The sequence below is a fragment of the Oryzias latipes genome, chromosome 20, assembly GCF_053564925.1.
Source record: "Oryzias latipes strain Hd-rR chromosome 20, Olatipes_Hd-rR_3.1".
Classification (NCBI taxonomy): Eukaryota; Metazoa; Chordata; class Actinopteri; order Beloniformes; family Adrianichthyidae; genus Oryzias; species Oryzias latipes.
Genome location: NC_136256.1, coordinates 6486139 through 6506022, shown reverse-complemented (window position 1 = coordinate 6506022; position 19884 = coordinate 6486139). Strand labels below are relative to the sequence as shown.

At 39.2% G+C, this 19884-nt stretch overlaps 1 protein-coding gene and 1 long non-coding RNA gene across 2 annotated transcripts in view; both read right to left on the bottom strand.

Annotated features, from left to right (window-relative positions):
- Positions 1-16033, bottom strand: part of sspo (SCO-spondin) — a 148275-nt gene extending 132242 nt beyond the window's left edge. Inside the window, exons 1-11 of the mRNA XM_078938284.1 lie at positions 15899-16033; positions 15327-15419; positions 14949-15158; positions 13774-13856; positions 13524-13694; positions 12332-12555; positions 12068-12170; positions 10731-10889; positions 3033-3118; positions 2668-2793; positions 2185-2341 (exon numbers count right to left, since the gene is read on the bottom strand). Coding sequence (XP_078794410.1) covers positions 2185-2341; positions 2668-2793; positions 3033-3118; positions 10731-10889; positions 12068-12170; positions 12332-12555; positions 13524-13694; positions 13774-13856; positions 14949-15158; positions 15327-15376 — 1369 coding nt within the window. The 5' untranslated portion in view covers positions 15377-15419; positions 15899-16033. The remainder of the gene's footprint in view (positions 1-2184; positions 2342-2667; positions 2794-3032; positions 3119-10730; positions 10890-12067; positions 12171-12331; positions 12556-13523; positions 13695-13773; positions 13857-14948; positions 15159-15326; positions 15420-15898) is intronic.
- Positions 8764-9526, bottom strand: LOC144988173 (uncharacterized). The gene is made up of 3 exons (XR_013652008.1): positions 9364-9526; positions 9155-9284; positions 8764-8979 (listed from the first exon to the last, which is right to left on the bottom strand). It is a non-coding gene; the product is annotated as an uncharacterized LOC144988173 (long non-coding RNA).
- Positions 16034-19884: the final 3851 nt, after the last annotated feature.

The following is a 19884-nucleotide window of genomic DNA, read 5'->3' as shown; positions in this document are numbered from 1 at the left end:
GATTTGTTGTACATTTTTTAATGATATTATATGTAAAATGGTTCAAGCAATCAGCTGTTTTATATATATGTGATTTGTTTTAATGAGAACTCCTGATTTCCCTTATTGACAGACCTACACAACATTTACAGATATCACAGTTCCTTTTTCTTAACATACAAACAAATGCGTCTTTGGTTTTGTTATTTTTCCCTTTTTTCTGTCCTTCCTATTTGACTAACTGTTTCCAGTTTGGTTTATATCGTACTGGGTTTCCTGGTTAATCAGCACAATAATTATTATGTTTTGTTTTTTTAGTCAATGTCCTAAGCGTATGAGCGTAATAGTTTATTTTATGTCCAACTTCCCTCTTGTCTTTTCAGCGAAGTTTTGATTTTTTCGCCTGTTCATCTCACCTTGACTCTTATGACTCTGGATTTATCCTGAATTGACTCCAGATTGTCCAAAACACTGAAACAAATCATGCAGAATCCCCAAGAGAAACAATCCTTCCCCCAAATGTATTAGTGCTTCATTGTCTCCCAGTCAGGTTTGACAGCTTCAGCTAACTTTAGGAGCATTGCATGCACAGGGCCAGTAGTACAGATCTTTTGGTCCCCTACACTGCAAAACAAGACCTTTGCTCTAAAACTTTGCTTGACCTAGTCCGGCTTGTGTTTGGTCTTAACCCTGCCCCCACCCCCTCCTTGGTTGTGGCTGTCTCAGTTTAGAGCAAGAAGGAGAAATATTAGCTGCATTCATGCTTGTTTTTCAACATACATTGCTCTACTGTACTGAACCTCCAGGTAATCAGCTGTGAGTAGAGCAATCACATGTGGAAAACAGGGAGGCCTGAAGTTCCCCTGCCCTGGTTGAGTGTTTCAAAAAGCAGATCGAGACTTTAACAATGTTTCCCCTTGCATGATTAGATTTGATTTGTTCCATCGTGTTCTTAGTGGTTTTTCTCTATGAAAGGTTTTTGTTATGCTTCAGTCATTTCCAAAACTGCTTTGCAATTGTGAGCTCCTCCTTCCACACTGTGACCTGCTTTGCGTACCTGGCCTAAATTTGTTCGACCAGCTTATCTGTGCTTCAGGGTTTTAAGCAATGGTTAGTAGGTCATTAGGAGATGATAACAGGCTTAGTTTTTATGTGAGGCAATTCATCTAATGGACTTTCTTTCTTGTTTTAGTGTGGTTTCTTTAATTGTGCCAATAATATTTTTAAAATGTATTTTATAGGTTCTCATTTGATCCTTTTGGTAAGCATATTGAAGATCCTTAACATCACCTTTTGGTTGGTCTCATTTATTTTTCTTTTTGTGTTTAATTTTTTGCAGGACACATAATTATCATTGATTTCTATGTTTCTGAAAGGTAATGCTGGTGTGTTAATCTCTATATGTTGGGGTCCTGATTGTTTCGCTTATGACGGAGGGTTTTTAAAGTTCCACTTACAGGCCAAGTGTGGCTTGTCATGGGTTATTTCAGCCAAAAAAAACTAATAAGCATGGCTCACCAGGACTGTTGAGAGGAACATAGAACACACTCGTCCAAAGAAAACTAATGTATTTTTCATCAAAAACTGGTGTCCTACAGTCACACTTAAAAATCCCAGTCCCAGTCTTTATTTAAAGTGCCCGACAAATTTAAAATTTAAAGCAATCTTGGCTAGATAAAATGTATCCGTCCAATTTTTTTAACCCGCTTAATCCCCTTTGGGGTCACAGTTACAGGAGCCAACAAAGCTACTATTGGGCGAAGGCGAAGTACACCCTGAACAGGTCATCAACCTGTTTAGGGGCCATCCACTCACACACACTCCTAGAGGCAATTTACTGTCAGCAATTGACCTAAAAAACATGTTTCTGGACTGTGGGAGGAAGCAGGAGAAAATCCACACAGGCACAATGAAACATGCAAACTCCACAAAGAGAGGGCTACCCACTATGATATTGTGATGGTCAACAAAATTTATGTTGTCTGCAAACATGTTAGTATTATTGTGATAACTCTATTTCTCAGAAACGTATATTTACAAATAATGTTGATAGGTAAAAAATGTCAGACATGTTGCCTCTACACAAGTTTATGGTATCCTCAAGTTTTAATTATGCTAAAAAAATGCATTCCATCATTTACTATAATCAAAAAGAAAGTCCTACTGTGCTGAAAAAACTCATTCTGTTCATGCTGCTGGTTTTACCACAAAGACTTGGTGTCCTCCACATTATGATGATGTGTTGTTGGGCACATTCCCGTGCATAAGTGGCCAGGGTATCACACGCCCCGCCGTCCCTCTCTCTGGTAGGCAGGCTGCAGTAGAGATAGAGACAGGTGTCTATGTAGGCTGCTGGGTCCACCTGTAAGACAACACCAACAATCCTGCTGTTCTTACCTGATAACAAATTAAAATCAAGTTTTCCACCTGCTTGTGTCAACATAGACTAGAGGGTTAAATGTCTTGTTGCTCAATGATTGCCGAGGCCTAAAAAATCTACTATAATTATTGTTTCTGTCTCTGTTTTCTTTACTAAAACTATTTTCAACAATAGTCTCTTCTTTCCCTAGTTTTATTTTAGTCACTTTCTACTAAATAATGGTTTAAATAGGTATAAAATGTTCAAGTTTATTGTTAAATCCTGCAATTCTTTGTGTTTATTGTGATCAAATAAAATGGTAGTCTGACCCGGAAGTGGCAGTGTGTGAAAGGATTCTCCAGCAGCTGGTGACACACTGACTCTGCTTGTCTGCGCAAAGTGAGGTCTTCTACTATATCACAGCTGTGGCCCAGCTCAGCAGCATCACTGCAGTCCTGTTGGAGCCATGACACAGTCTCAGTTAATGATGCTTCTTCTTAAAAATGCAACTCTAGAATGATATTCTAAAGACTTAACAACATAAAAACCACAAACTCCAATTAATTAGAAACAAAATTATCTCCTAAACCGAGATTGTAGGTTAATCTGAATGTTAAAATGTTGATATTTACATCCATAATACACATAAAGGCACACAATTCAAACTTCAATAGAAGTAAAAGATGTGTCGTACTTCGTTAGTGTGATCAGCGACTCTCCAGGAGTTACCAAAACTGGCAGCATATGGAGAAACAGTTCCATCCACTGTTCTGAAGTCATCTATGAAAGTGAGACAAAAAAAATATATTCGCACTCATCAAAAAATGTATGTAAAAAAAATATGCTTACAGACATCTTTATAAAAAGAAAAACCAAGAACTGTTACATTGACATTTCTGAGTATTTCTTTATTCAAACCAATTGGAATCAGAAGAAAATAAAAAAATGTCATTTGAAAAACTCGTAGCAGTGACTCGGGTGGTACAACGGGTGGGCCACAAGTTCCCTGCTCCGCTCCATTCTGATGCATTCACCAACAGACAAATAGATCCATGTACGTCTTTGTGTTCCTCATCTGAGCTGATATTGATTCATCTTTTTGACTGTTTATTCCCTTTCAGGGTCACGGGGTTGCCGGAGCCTATCCCGGCCACTTGGGCATAGGCAAGGGATACCCTGGACTGGTCGCCAGTCTGTCGCAGGGTGGAATATCCTCAATCACACATCCATTTGCTCTCACACTCACACCTATGGACAATTTAGAATTGCCAATCAACCTATGTAGCATGTTTTTGGATGGTGGGAGGAAGCCGGAGATCCCGGAGAAAACCCACGCATGCACGGGGAGAACATGCAAACCCCACACAAAAAGGTCCCCCATTGATGTTGTGTTTTTCTTGTCCCCCAGCTGGGACTTGAACCCGGGGCCTTCTTGCTGTGAGGCAAGAGCGCTAACCACTGCGCCACCGTGCAGCCCTGAGCTAATATCTGATTCAAAACTGTACGGCTGGATAGCTCTAATATAGCTCAGCATATCTGTGTCACCGCTAATATTAGGTTGAGGTGTGAGGGGCTGTAAGCTAGCGGGAGAGAGAGTAATCAAATGGAGGATGGGAAGTTGTGGCAGGCTTACTCAGCAACAACAGTCCCATCCACAACTCAGAAGCAAATTTCCAACTCCTGAAACAGAAACTATGTCCTAGAAACAACACAGATTTTTTGATTTTGATTTTAAAACAGCATCACCATAATTAAAAGACGACTGAGAACACTTTGAAAATAGATCAAAGGATGATCGGAGTGGGACTTTAATAACTTTTGGAACAGAATTTCTTGGCTCAGCCATGGTCAAAGGGAACCGAACCGTGGAATTCTATTCCGGCTTCCGGCTAATAGTGTTCTCCTGCTGTCTTTGTCAAACCAGGATCTTGAGTTGAATGTGGGGATTTTTAGTCAAGTTTGAAGCATCTTAAGGTAAGATTAAGTAAACTTTATTGTCCTCAGAGAGGAAATTTGTTCTGGGCCACAGAGCTGCTTAACTGTACAACATCATTCACACATTGCATACATACAGTGAGAATAATAAAACTACATAAAACAAGTACATAATAAATAATTGAACACCGCAGTATACAGAATTTCCCCCAGACCTGACCATGAAAGTTATAAACTAGAATAATAGAATATCTAATTGAAACCTTGAAACCACATTGCTGAAAATAATTCCAGTAAAATGCATTATATAAATACATATATATAATTATGTTCCTTAAACCAAGTTTGAAGAACACCGATTTTGTTATCTAGGACAACTGCTCTACAAAGATTTCCTTCTAAAAAAAGAACTAATCAGATCTCGTTCAGCAGCGTAACTGCTTCTGGAATAAATGAAAATCTGTAACAATTAGTTTTGTGTTTGACTGTTCTAAAAGCTCAAATTCAGGGAACATAAAGTGACCTGGGACGTTTATTATTTTCTTTGCCAGCTTACTTGTTGTTTCCTCATATGTGACTTGCAATGTTCGATGGTCCCTACAACCACAGACCTTGAGAGCTAAGTTGAGTAGCTTGTAAAGTTTAGTTTTATCTTTGACACTTAGTGCCCTAAACCACGCTCCCATTGCGTATCTCACTAGGCTTTCCAGTACAGTATTGTAAAAGGTGATCAGTATCTTGGAACTGACACCAAACAGCCTCAGCCCTCTCAAAAAGTGAAGTCTTTGGGCAAGTTTTCCACAAAGATAGTCTACATGAACAGTCCATTTTAGCTGGTTATCAATGCAGACACCCAAATATTTAATAGAGTTTACAACTTCAATCTGCCTGATATAAAATTACTAAAGGTTTATGTAGAGTGACACATTTTGGCTCAAATATGATCTATTTGGTTTTTGTTGTGTTCAAGAATAGATTATTATCCTCACACCATTTTTTAAAATGTTTGATCTCATCAAAATAAATTGATGGGTTATCTGCAGCAGATAGGAGACTGACAATAATTGTGTCATCAGAAAACTTATAAGTTTGTTTTGGCCATGGCTGCTTTTGTAACCGTTAGTATAAAGTGTTAAGAATACGGGTGAACTCACTGCCCCTTGTGGTATCTTGGTGTCATAACATAACACTTTTGAAAGTGGGCCATTGAGCCTTACTTGTATTCTATCAGTCAACAGTGAAGAAAACCATTTAACCATGTCTAGATTTACGTTCATTTCCATCAGCTTTTTAACCAGTATTGCTGGCTGAACTGTATCGAAGGCAGAACTGAAGTCTGCAATTAACACTAGCATATGTGTTAGGTGCCATCTTGAAAGGACATTGGCACCTCGAAGTCTGAAACCTTGGTTCTTGCTCAGAAAACATTTCTGAGGGGGAGAGGAGAACTCCTCCAAGTGAAAAATGGTCATACGCTAAGAATATTGACCAAATTAACATCTATGATTGCAAGTGGCCAAAATAAATTTCCTTGAAAGAGTGAGGAGCTTGTTTCAGCAGGGGGCCAGCTGAGGTGCCGTGTACATTTGTTCCAAATACCTCCTCTTCTTGAGGAGCATGTCCTCCTAAATGAAGGAAAGACTTCTGATAGGCTGGAGGGACTCTGTTATTTGGCTGAACTTGGAACAGCTTGAAGTCTGGGCAGAGCAGGAAGAGCAGTAGAAGATAACAAATGGATGTTTAAATGCAGCAGTGAAACAATATTACCTTGCTCTACTCTAATTATGTTTAGGGTTACAAGGGGTAGAGCCTGTTATGAGTTTCAAAATATCTTAACATCAATTGATGGACTGTCCGTCTTTTTTTTTTTTACATAATCCTGATCCAACTACCATCAGGTCTCTGCTGAGCAAGTAGATTTAGTGCAATGCATCCTGAAAAAAAACATGGTTTGGAGACATGAGCACTGCATGGTTTGGGCTTTAAGGGCAAATATGGAACTTTCATGTTAACCTGTAAGTGAAAGAACCTTTGTCTTGTACTAAAGGAAGAACCCCAACTGAGGTCAAAAATTAAAAACAAAAAAATGTCTACCCATCTTTAAAAACAACTGAATCCCTTGGGGTCACAGGGTTGCTGGAGACAACCCAGCTACTGTTGGGCAAAGGTGGGGTAGAACCTGAAAAGGGATGCCAGTTTGTTGCAGGGTCAAACACTCACATGCACATCTAGGGGCAATTTAGAGTCATCAATTAACCTATAAAGCATGTTTTTGGTCTGTGTAAGGAAACCCACCCATGTATGAGAAGAACATGTAAACTCCACACTGAAGGGTCCCAGCTGGGATTTGAATCTGGGCCTTCTCACTATGAGGCAAGAGAGCTAACCACTGCACCACCATGCAGCCAAATAGAATTTGTAAAAAAAAAAATCCATCCTTATGTGTGTGAGTGCGTCTGTGGATATGAGGTGCCGTGTAGGACATTATTCAGAATTAGCATTCATAAACACATGTGAAATCTCTCACACACACTAGTGAAATGCTTGTATACATACAACTGAAAATGTATTCATTCACATACACATGTGAAATCTCTCACATACACATGTGAAATGCTCTCACACACACTACTGAAAATGCTCTCACATACACATGTGAAATGCTCTCACATACACATGTCAAATGCTCTCACACACACTACTGAAAATGCTCTCACATACACTACTGAAAATGGTCTCACATACACATGTGAAATGCTCTCACATACACATGTCAAATGCTCTCACATACACATGTCAAATGCTCTCACATACACATGTCAAATGCTCTCACATACACATGTCAAATGCTCTCACATACACATGTCAAATGCTCTCACATACACATGTCAAATGCTCTCACACACACTACTGAAAATGCTCTCACATACACTACTGAAAATGCTCTCACACACACTACTGAAAATGCTCTCACATACACTACTGAAAATGCTCTCACACACACTACTGAAAATGCTCTCACATACACATGTGAAAATCCTCTCACATACGCATGTGAAAATGCTCTCACACACACTATCCAAAATGCTCTCACATACACATGTGAAAATTTCAATAAAAACGGAAGGCATTTCAGTAGAAACAACTTTTTTTTTTACTTTATTGTTAGAAACGAAGTTGGTCGACTGAAGGCATTTCAGTGGAAATGAACCTGTGTCCGAATTCCTGCCCTGATCCCTAACTACTAAAACCCTATATAGTGCAGAACTATATATAGTTCTCTGAATTTAAAAGCAATTCAGACACCCATGCTCAGTACTTTTTTCTTTTGGGTGTTGTTCATAACGCGCTTGACACGGAAACAAAGTGGCGCATTACCGCCACCACCTGGTCTGGAGGCGAACTACTCCTATTTAACGCGGAGAATGACACTTATTTGTCAGAGTAAAAACATAATAAATATGAACATTTTACAAAGACTATTTATGAATCTGCTGTGTTCTGATCATGGAAAACGTGACTGATTTATAAATAATTAAATTACAAACACTTTGGTGTTGATTTAATGTATTTGTTCATAAATAAACCCCCAAGTTATTTTTTCATGCCAATATTTATTTTGTTTTTGTGCCGCTGAACGATTAACGGGCTCTTGCAAGGAGGCATTTTCTTCTGTAGTTTTCTTACACCTTACTGAAAATGGCTTTGAAAATGAATCTGTCCGTGTTCCTGGCAATAATTCAACCGTTTTTCGTGAGATCAAACTGAAAACGAGCAGATATGCAGCATCACAGGACGGCAAGGACAAGCAGACATCTCAGAAGATTTCCTCTGGATGCCCTGACCAGACAGAATAACTTGTGAGTTAAACTTAAAGCTTTTTTTTTAGTTAAACTTAAACTTTAACTTAAACTTTGTTACTAATCATGCTCAAGGTTACACAGTCTGCTGGGTAAGAGTTTAACATTCTTTTTCAAGTGAGTTGTGTAGTCCAATTACATGAAACACTTGTGAGTTCAAAGTTTAGAATTTTTTTTTCAGAGTCAAACCATATCACTTGTTTTAAACAAAAACAAAACAAAAACTTTCATTTTTAAAAGTTTAAATGAAAATCCAAAAACCCAGCCAAATAAAAACCACGAGATTTTCCAGAATTAATAAATACTTCATAATCTAAAATGTAAGACATCAAAATAAATAGAAACATTAAAAAAATGTGATTTAATTTCCTCAATGAAATTATTAATGTTGCATTTTCCAGGGTCTTCCACGTCTCTACTGCTTTACCAACACAAAGGTGTCTGTCCTGGCCCTTTACGCTGACGGTCAGTCCGACACAAGTCTGGATTTTCGGTTGACCCGCAGGACCATCGAGCATCTGGGTCGATGGTCCTGAAGCATCAGCTTCGGGTTCCTCACACTCTGGGGGGTCACAGGAGACTGACGTCCTGGTGTTTCTTTTCTGGCTGGCGTGTGGCACATCTTACAGTGTGGTAGCCAGAGTCTTTGACATGACAGGGTCCACCGTGAGCGATGTTGTCCACAGGACGGCAGACCGCATCCTCCAGCTGATGAGCAGGGTCACCCAGCTTCCCAGTGGGAATGAACTACCATAAGTCGCCTCTGGATTTTAGCAGCTCGCTTGGTCTTTCTCCTTCCAAAGGGTCACAAGGAGCATTGATGGCTGCCACATAAGAATAAAGGCCCTAAAAGAAAATGCAGCTTGTTATTTTAACAGGAAGCTTTTTTATTCCATTAAAATGCATGCTGTATGTGACTCTAATGCCAAATTTATAGATATTTTTGTTGGGAATCCAGGATCAATCCATGATTCACGGGTTCTACGTAAAAGCCCAATTTATGTAAATCAAACAAACCCACCTGAAGGATCCTTTTGGGTGATGGTGGGTATCCCTGCATTGCACATCCCATCATGCTGCTGACACCCTACAGGGAACCCATGAGGAATGCCATTGAGGCAGTTACAACCAGAACCACTCCAGAACACGCCCTGTTGTGAAGAGAGCATTTGGCATGATAAAGATGAGGAGGAGAGCAATATTTCTGGGGGCACTGGAAGTAAAACCAACCTTTGCAATGAAAATCATTGCCTGCAGTTCAATTCTGCACATTCTGTGCATCAGCAAAGGCGACTGCTTAGCCACAGATGTTGAGCCACAGCAGGACAACACCAGGAACATGCAGGACGAGCAGAGTCACGTCTGGCTGCAAGGACAAATCTTTGCTTTCCTTTCAGCTCCAACTGTGACACACATGACTCTAGAAGACCAGGATTATTGTTAACATGTATAAAAATAAATATTAACATATAAAACGAAATTCTAAATATGTACATCTGATATTTATATGAAAATCCTTTTAAGATTGTTAAAAATAGCTCAGATTTATATAATACATGTAAATTATTCATTTTTGTTCATACATTTATTAAACAAATTGGAAAAACAATGGCTGCATTACATTTTAGAACAATAATTTCAACTCAAGTAAACTTAACAGACTCTCCTGTCGCTGTTCCTCCCTTCTAGCCCTTTCCTCCTCTCTCTTCTGGGTCTTTAACATAAACCTTTAACCCAGTACGACAATGATTAACCGTTTATTAAAATTAAGTCAAATCTGATCATGTGTCTCTACCCATCTGGCACGAGCTAGCTTGAAAACAAACAGGCTATCTTTCTCCATCCGCAAATGGATCGGATTTTCCTCATCCTCGTCTGTCCCTACATATATGAACACATTTAAAACATGTGTTAATAACTTGTGACTACGGTTAGAAGTCACTGCTTTTTGATGTAATATCTAGCGTTTGTTTTTAGCCTTCGGCGCTAATTCGCGTTAGCGTTAGCTTTAGCATTACTGAAATTGATGAGCTTCAAAACAATCTAGGTTGTTGATTGAGGAATATAACATATTAAACACATCATCTTAAGTATTTACAAATATATTTTACAACAGATACTGGATATTTTTTAATATACTTACACGTTTCGGTGGTTTTCCTTGCGCAACCGGCTGCCATTTTCGAATGATTCAGACGAATGATTATCTCGCGATAATCAGCCAACTTCCGTTTCTACTGAAATGCCTTCCGTTTCTGTCGAAAATTTCAGTAGTGTATGTGAGAGCATTTTCACATGTGTATGTGAGAGCATTTTCACATGTGTATGTGAGAGCGTTTTCGATAGTGTATGTGAGAGCATTTTCACATGTGTATGTGAGAGATTTCACATGTGTATGTGAGAGCATTTTCAGTAGTGTGTGTAAGAGCATTTTCACATGTGTATGTGAGAGCATTTTCACATGTGTATGTGAGAGATTTCACACGTGTATGTGAGAGATTTCACTAGTGTGTGTGAGAGATTTCATATGTGTTTGTGAATGCTAATTCTGAATTATGTCCTACACGGCACCTCATATGTGGAGGTGGGGGTCTCACCCTCAGGGTTGTTGTTGTAAACTCCGCAGAGACCTCGGGTGGCGGCCAGGTGTTCAGCTGTCACTGTAAGGTATACTGTGTTGATCAGATCAAACTTCAGCCTCACACCCAGGCCACTCTCCACAAAAACAAAGTCCCCTAACCAATGAACGCTTATCCCTGAAAGAGAAGAAACACAGCAGTTTTGACCCGCTAACAAATTCAGATTAATAAAAAACAAAAAAAACCTTGTTTAAGGTTAAAGCGCACGGTTTGATAAAACACTAGAGCCGAAGCTCCAGGAAAAAATGGATTAAAAAACAGTAATAATAATATCTACAAAAAAATTATAGCCCTTTTAAACTAATTTTTTGCTGAGTATGTGAGTGAGATTTCAGCAGATATTTTGGTCTGCTTCTCATAAGAAAACAAAACTTTCTTAGGTAAGAATTCGGCCTTCTTTAAACACCATTGTTTGACAAGCATGGCAATCTTTAGATATTTCAACTGTATCAGAGTTTGACTGTGCACATCTATTGGATTTAAATGTACACTCACTGGCCACTTTCTAAGGCACACCTGTCCAACTGTTCGTTTATGCAAATTTCTAATCAGCCAATCACATGGGAGCAACTCAATGCATTTAGGCAGGTAGACATGGTCAAAACCATCTGCTGCAGTTCAAACTGAGCATCAGAATGGAGAAGAAAGGTGATTGAAGTGGTTTTGAAGGTGGCATGGTTGTAATGCCAGACGGGCTGGTCTGAAGATTTAATAAATACTGATCTACTGGGATTTTCACCAACAACCATCTCTAGGGTTTACAGAGAGTGGTTCAAACAAGAGAAAATATCCAGTGAGCGGCAGTTCTGTAGGTGGAAATACCTTGTTGGTGCCAAAGATCAGAGGAGTGATCTGAGTTTTGTTGCTGACTGTGTCCATCTCTCAGTGGCCATCTTCTGATGGCCACTTCCAGCATGATAAGGCCATGTCATAAAGCTGGAAACATCTCAGACTAGTTTATTGAACATGAATAAAGAGTTCACTGGAATCAAATGGCCTCCACAGTCACCAGATCTACACCTAATAGATCACCTTTGGTGGGGGGGGGGAGACTGGCATCATGGATGTTCAGCTGACAAATCTGCAGCAACTGTGTCATGCTATCATGTCAAAATTGACCAGATTCTCTGAGGAACATTTCCAGTACCTTGTTGAATCTATGCCACCAAGGATTAGGGCAGTTCTGAAGGCAAAAGGGATCCAACCGGATACTAGCAAGATGTACCTAATAGAGTGCCGGTGAGTGTGTATAACAATATTAAAAGTGTATGTGGCAATATCAGGGAATAGTTTACCATTTTGAAACAATGGCTTCCCGTGTGGGACAGGAATGCTGTTCAGGGTTAAATTCTTTTGTTGAATTGAAATTAAATCCAAACCCAGCATCATCTTCAGCACCTGAAAGCAAAAGCCAGACAGCAAAATTTAACACCACAAGCCTTTGCAAAGCACAAAAGCTTCTTTTTCAGTTATTTTTACGCAAAGATTTATCATGGCACTTATTTTTTATGATTAAATCTGACTGATTATTGCAACTGTGGCCAAAGGGGGGACAGTACCTTGCTGCACTCCCCTGTTCTGTCACAGACTGTGCTGATGTAGACAGCCCAGGTCCCATCGGTTGATGAGGCCAGTAGGTAAGTGCAGCTGCCCTGGAAGTGAAAGTGCTTCCCGTCGAAAGTGCGATAATGAGCTCCCCCCCAGGACATGCAGGTGCCCGAAGCCCGAGGAGCACGGGAAGTACCCAGCAGTCCACTGCGCACCACATGAAAGGTCTTGACATCTGCAGAATGTAGTATGTGAATAAATATTAAAATTATTTAAATGTCCTTTCTAATTTCGGAGAACAAGACCCGAGTGTAATTCTAATTCAAGTCATAATTGGATCATTGAAACAACTTTTTAGATGCACACACAAAGGGGAAACAATACAGTGATTTTGTGTACAAGTCCCCAAGTCTGGGTAAATGCAGAGGGTTGTGTCAGGAAGGAAATTCAATGCGATTCACAAATGGAACTTTCATACTAGATCGGTTGTGGCACAAGTTCACAACCAAAACCGAAGCTGTTAAAATACTGGGTGCTGACGGAAATTGGATTACTGTTGGTCCAAGAAGTCAAAAAACGTAGAGGATGAATTTGTGAAAGTTAGAGAGAGCAAAGAAAAGGATGGAATTTGGGACATAGAGTTGACATGATGGGGAGAGGAAAAACAGATATCGTGTTTGTTCAAGAGACCAGATTAATTCTTCTAACATGACTGTGCACCAGTGCACAAAGCAAAGTCCATGAAGACACGGATGACAGAGTCTGGTGTGGATGAACTGGACTGGCCTGCACAAAGTCCTGACCTGAACCCAATAGAACACCTTTGGGATGAGTTAGAGTGGAGACTGAGAGCCAGGCCTTCTGCACCAACATCAGTGTGTGACCTCACCAAAGCGCTTTTGGAAGAATGGTCAAAAATTCCTGTAAACACACTCCTTAACCTTGTGGACAGCCTTCCCAAAAGAGTTAAATCTGTAATAGCTGCAAAAGGTGGATTGACATCATACTGAACTCTATGGGTTAGGAATGGGATGGCACATCAGTTCATATGAGACTGAAGGTGAGTGAAAACTTTTGGTTATATAGTGTAGGCGAAGGTGGAGGTGGCAATGACCAAACAGTATTGCTCAGGCAGATGATTTACTGTAGTGACCCCTAAAGAGCGCACCGAAAATCTAAAGAAGAAAAAATATATTGTCAAACCTGTGAGGAGATTATATGTGCATGACAAGCATGTCTGGTCGGAAGCATTTTTCCAGCTCAAACCCCACAAGGTGCTGCAGCATTTTTCAATGGGCATGAGTGAGGAGTTATGTAGTCCAGGAAACTCTTCACAGTTCCACGTGGAGAAACACCGACCATATAAACTCACACCTAAGAGAACAGAGAGGTGTGATCAGAGAGAGGTGCAGGAAGATTTCAACATTCAAATTAATTTGTGGGGTGACATTACCCTGAGTACAGTGAGGTCCAGCCCAACCCTCACAACACCCCCTTACAGTCCTGTTCACCACATGGCTTTCCATCTCTGGGGGTCTGAGGGTCAAGCATATTTACATATATCGATGTAATTACAGCAGTTTTCATTAATTCATAAACTTTGTCTTTAAATTAAACTTTATAAGAAATATTCCATTCTTTACAAATTTTATTTCAAAAACACAACCTGGAAAACATAACTTAAATTTCTTAGATAATGTCCTCTTGGGGTTTATTTCTTGTTTTGCAATGTGTGATTGAAAAAAATAAATTAACCATAACTTATTACTGCATAAGAATGATAATCACTTTATTTGCCAAGTACAGTGCATGTACAGAGAATTTGACTTCAGTGACCTGTGCTCTCGTGCAAATGTATCAGTTCTCAATATTTGATAAAATTACAACAAACCAACAAAACCCAGCATTTTCTGCAGGTGTCTGTTCATTTTTTTTAATCTCATTTCTTTCTCAAAGATTAAAATTCCAGTTTGAGTCAGACTACAGGACATGGGGTGTGGAACCTTGATAAGGTAATATTACTGTCAAAACGATACCTATGCACATAGAAAAAGTCACGCACTTTGAAAAAAAAAATATATATATACATATATATATATATACCACATTTGGTTTTATGTCCACCATGTCTGTTCAGACTTCTACTTTTCTTTGGTTCGGATATGAAATATTACAGTGGCGCAGTGGTTAGTGCTCTTGCCTTACAGCAACAAGGCCTCGGTTTAAGTCCCAGTTGGGGGACCAGGCACAGAATCATCAGTGGGGGACCTTTCTGTGTGGAGTTTCCATATTCTCGCCGTGCATGTGTGGGTTTTCTCCGTAGACTCCAGCTTCTTCACACCATCCAAAAAAATGCTTCTTAGGTTAATTGGTGAATCTAAATTGTCCCTAGGTGTGAATGTGAGTGTGCACTGGCGACCTGTCCAGGGTGTTACCCTGCCTTTGCCCAACAGTGGCCAGGTTAAGCTTCGGCAGCCCCGTGACCCCAAAAGGAACAAAACGGGTTTAGTGGATGGAATTTTTCGTTTGATTAAAGTTGAAAATGCATCACTGAGTTAAAGGCATATGTACCGAAAGTTACGAAACCTTGGTTCAATAAAGTCCAAGAGTTTATTTTTTCTCACTTACTTAAACAAGAAACAAGATGCCTTCTGGCCACTCTGTCTGTAGTATAGTGCAATTCCGTCATCTCCGCCGTGTTTGTTGCGCATCCGGTCCACATCCAGCCTCCATCCGTCCATATTGTACTGATACACAGCGGAACAGCTCACTTCAAGCTGCAGGCGTGGAGATAGGACATGTTTCACTCTGTCTTCCACTGTGTGTTCACACCACTGTCTGCAGGAAGAGAGACCAATGGGACTGGTTATTACAATGAACAACGTCAGCTGTTAAGTGTATTTATAAATTAAAATATAATTGATTAACCTTAACTGTAACTTCTATCACACTGACTGAATTCAGACTTCTTTGAACTTCCCAAATTTGAATTATCATGCTGCTCACCCCAGTCCCATCGCAGTATGTAGCCCAAGCAGAATAATGATCACCTCCATCCTTTTCTCCTTATAGTCTGTGTGTATCCATTCTCTGCAAATCCTGTCAAAATAATGTATTTGAATATGTTTACCTCATTTTTAGTAATGGAAAGAAGCTTTAACAAGAAAAACAAAAAACCTATGTTGCACATATGCTCCAGTTGCTGTCCTAATTGACTTGTTAAAAACTGAAACGTGAAACCTAAAATATAAAAGACTGAAATGATGTAGCGGGACATAATTAAGATGCATGTGATGGAAAACCTGGATTAGTAGAAACTTAAATTCACCAGAAGTTGCTGTGGTCATGGAAACCAAATGTTACAGATACAACAACAAAAATCTACTGAAAATCATCTTAAAACAGAAAATGTGCACACAAAAAAAGCAAGAAACAGTTAGAACACAAACAGAAGCTCACAGGTTGTAAAGAAGATCTTTAGTTGTCATTTATTTTTTATTTATTTGAACATCTGCTGTATATCAAATTTCCCAATTACATTTTTTATCATGGCTTCTTCCAGTAAATAAAAGCCTTACCTGTGAAGTTCTTGCAAAATTCTTTATTAGATAAAAAAAGTAAGATAAAGAAAAACTTCTCCTTCACTGTTTTGGTGTTCGTATCTTAAGCGCTGTTCCAGATTTTGAAAGGTGATATTTAAGGCGATGTAAGATGTTGGAGTTTTAGGTGTGGGGGGAGGTTGGAGCACACAGGGGCATTTGAGTTTGCTCTCATTGGGTGGAAGTGGCGAGGTAACAGCCGGGCAGACGGTCATTGGTCCCTGAAGTCATGACTCAAACATTCTCCGTCTCCCCACCATCACACAGTGCAGAAGCTGGAGCCTTGCTGGATAATAAAGAGATGTTTGTCCAGGCTTAATCCTGTAAAGAAAGGCCTTTCGGGAAGCATCATGGGGGCTTTTATTCAGTGATGCATGTCTGCAGACATGAGAACTGTTAGTGTCACTAATGTCTCAAGTCTGACCTCTGACCCAGGAAGACAAAGTCTCAAACACAGCTGTTACCACATTGGAGCTAAAAGCAAAGAGATGAGACTTGGTCATTTTTACCGTAACAACTTTTTCCCTTTTATGATAAAGGAAATTCTGCTATAACTGATCCTTTTACATTGTTTTCATGTCTAACCATCCATCTTTGAGTCAGAAACACCAGCTATGTGGAGAAATGACAGCCAGATGTCTTAACTGATCTTTTTTGGTCAGGGCGGAATTTCCCCTCAATTTTCTCATTTTAGTTTATATAAATACATGTACTGTCTTCTTCATCATACTTTATCATAAAGCAAAGATGGGATACACCTTGAACACAGTTCTCTGGACCAACAAACATTAGCAAACTCCTGCTTCTTTTTAGGACAAATGTTCTCCACCATTTTCAATAAACAGTCTTTAATGAATTCCCCATCGGTAAAAGGTTTGCAGTGCTTTGTACTCGGTGTTGCTACCTTGTAGATCGCTTTTGTGGCGTTTTCATTTGAATAGCGGGGTTCTTGTGAAAAACGCTCCTCTGCGGTTAAAACACTCTCATATTGCTTCAATCTTTTTGCATCGTTCCAACCCAGTTAGTTTGTCAAAGTTAGCACATCTGGTCTGGTCATACCACTTGACATTAAACTCCTTAAAAACAGACACAGTCTCTTAATATATTAGGCAAACACAGTTGGTCCGTGTTTCCAAAAACCCGCCAATTTCCACTTGTCCTGGAAGCGGTGGCCAATCACAATCAAGCAGTTGTACACACAGCTCTTAGAAACCATTCACGATCACAGTTCTTTGAAAGTGCATTTGACCAGGGGGCTGTACTTGCCTAGTATAGGGAGAGCATGTTTCCTCCAGTTCTCTTGATGCTCGTGTGGCCACCTTAAGGGATGTCATGAAAATGGACTGTACCATTGTCGTAGATGTGGGATCTGTATCATAAGTGTGTAGGTGTATCAGGTGGTATCTGTATCATAAGTCTTTGTAAGGATGATGTAAGGATGATGTCAGTTACCCAATCTTATGACGTTCATTAGAGAAGCAGCACCAAACTAATTACATTGCTCAGGCCACAAGAAACAGTGATTAGACAGCACAGTGACGGAGCCAGTGGTGGCTCTACACTAACTTACTCCCTGGGTGAGTAACCCCCCCTTGCACACAGACAAATTTGACGATATCCTTTTGTGTTCCCTATCTTTATTTGGCCATTTTACACAAAAAAGACAAGAATTGTATAAACTCGTATTAAAGGGGTGTCAAAGTCAATCGCACAGGGGGCCTAAATCCAAAGCACGCTTTACTTTGAGGCCCGAACGAGATAAACATTTAATTGAACACACTAAAGCTTAATTTTAAACCTTTAAAACATAACTTTTTGAACATAAATATGAACAAAATCAGACAGGAATATGAATCCAGAATAAATCAAGTTAACTTTAAATTACGTATAATATTTTCCTCTCCATAAAAATACATTCTGTTAAAATTATTCAGATATGAACATGCTGCAGAACAAAACAAATATAAATATTAATAATTATAAACAACAAATCAAATCAATCATTTTTCTTTGCTCTTTCATCATTGTTTTTAGAGCTGGACTCTTGGGGTCATTTTTAGCTATAAGTTCATTTCTGATTTGTGTGATGTCATGTGTTTGTCTTTGTGAAACATATCAGAGGGATTTGATTTTTTTATAAAACATGTTTTTGTGAATATAATTTTTAGGTCTTATAAAACATTAAAAACAAAACTATTAATCAACTCATAAAGCGCAGCTGTTTTACTGCTGGCAATACCTGCTGTCTTTGTGTCAAATACTGACACCAACTAAACGACGGGCAGACTTATATAATATGTATATATATATATATATATATATATATATATATATATATATATATATATATATATATATATATATATATATATATATATATATATATATATATAATATAATACTTATATTATATAATACATTTTATATGGAAAATGAAGACACGTCATGTATGTCTATAATAGTTAATAAAGAATGACATTATTAGCATGAGCTGAGTAATCTAAAGGCACGTGATGATGCAATCGAGGCTGCGCTCCGTGCTCACCTCACTCCCTGCACCCACTTCCCCTCCCCTTTTTCTTCACACAAATTTGCGGCCTTGTTTGCATTTTACATGAACAGTTTCTCCCTACAGACTCACTGACTGGTCTACGATCTTGATATTTCGTGCGGGCCACCTACATGCCCATTTTCTACATGCAGACAGCCTGTATCCACCTGTAAGGGCAGTTGTGACTAGTGCACACGATTTGTACCTACGCTTAAATGTAGTTTTATGATAGAAAGTGATGTGGAAAAAAAGAAACTCCTGAGCTTACACAAGATGACAAAGGCAGCAGGAGAAAAAAGCTGAGACAGCAGAACTATCTACCAGACAGATAAGACACACATGCAAGCTCGTAAAGTTCTTTATGAAAGATCGGAGATTAGAGGTTGGATAGAATTCCTAGAAATATAGATGTTTTCCAAAAAAGATGGAAAAAAGAAAAAACATTATGGATGAAAAATATATGTTAATAGTCTTTAAAAGGGGAAAACATCAGCTACAGGGAGGTGTTTTTGTTTCTTCTTCTTCTTCTTTCCTTTTCTTGCTGTTGTGTTGGTTCTGTTCATGAAATGAAATAAAATCACAGTTGACATTTAAAGATACAAAGACCTTGATGACATTATGCTTCATTATAGAAGAGGTGGTTGACTGAAAGAGTTACCCCTCTAACCCAAACACCACACAGGAAAATGATTACTGTATCCAAGAAAATTTGTAAAGGTCATCATCAACCCTAATGCCCACAAAGGATGTGCCATCATGTACTTCAAACTTTGCATCTTCGTAAAAACAAATATAATGACTGAATGACTCTGGTGCCATTCATCTGAACATCTATGTTAATCTGTATTCTAAGATTATTGCAAAAATCTGAAAAACTCCTGGAAAAAAGACCAGTAAAACTCTACACATAGGCGGTTCCTTCGCTTTAGGTATCATTAAGAAAATAAAAAAAAAGTATCATTAAAGACAGCCTTCAGAGTCTTTTTCTTTCAGATGTAAAGCTTTCATCATTTGAACCACTAATTATTTGATAGCTCTCACTGTCTGAAATCTCAGGTGGGTGCTTTCCGTATGGACTTTGCATGTTCTCCCCATGCATGTATAAGTTTTCTAATGACACTCCGGCTTCCTCCCGCAGTCTAAAAACGTGCTGAATAGGTCTATGGTTGGTCCAAAGTGTCTCTAGGTGTGAGTGTGTGTTGAAATAGCGACTCGTCGCATTTCGGGCAGACACTCTGCAGAATTACAGGTTACTCCCCTAGGGTGGGTCAGTCAATTAACTCACCTGTTTAGCGTCCTATTTAAGTCAGGTGTACAATTGTTCTCCCCCGTTCTTCTGTTCGTTGGTTCCCCCTTTCTTACGGACATCCGTCTCCCCGCGTCTGCCCCTGTGTTTCGGCTTCCGGCTCGTGGC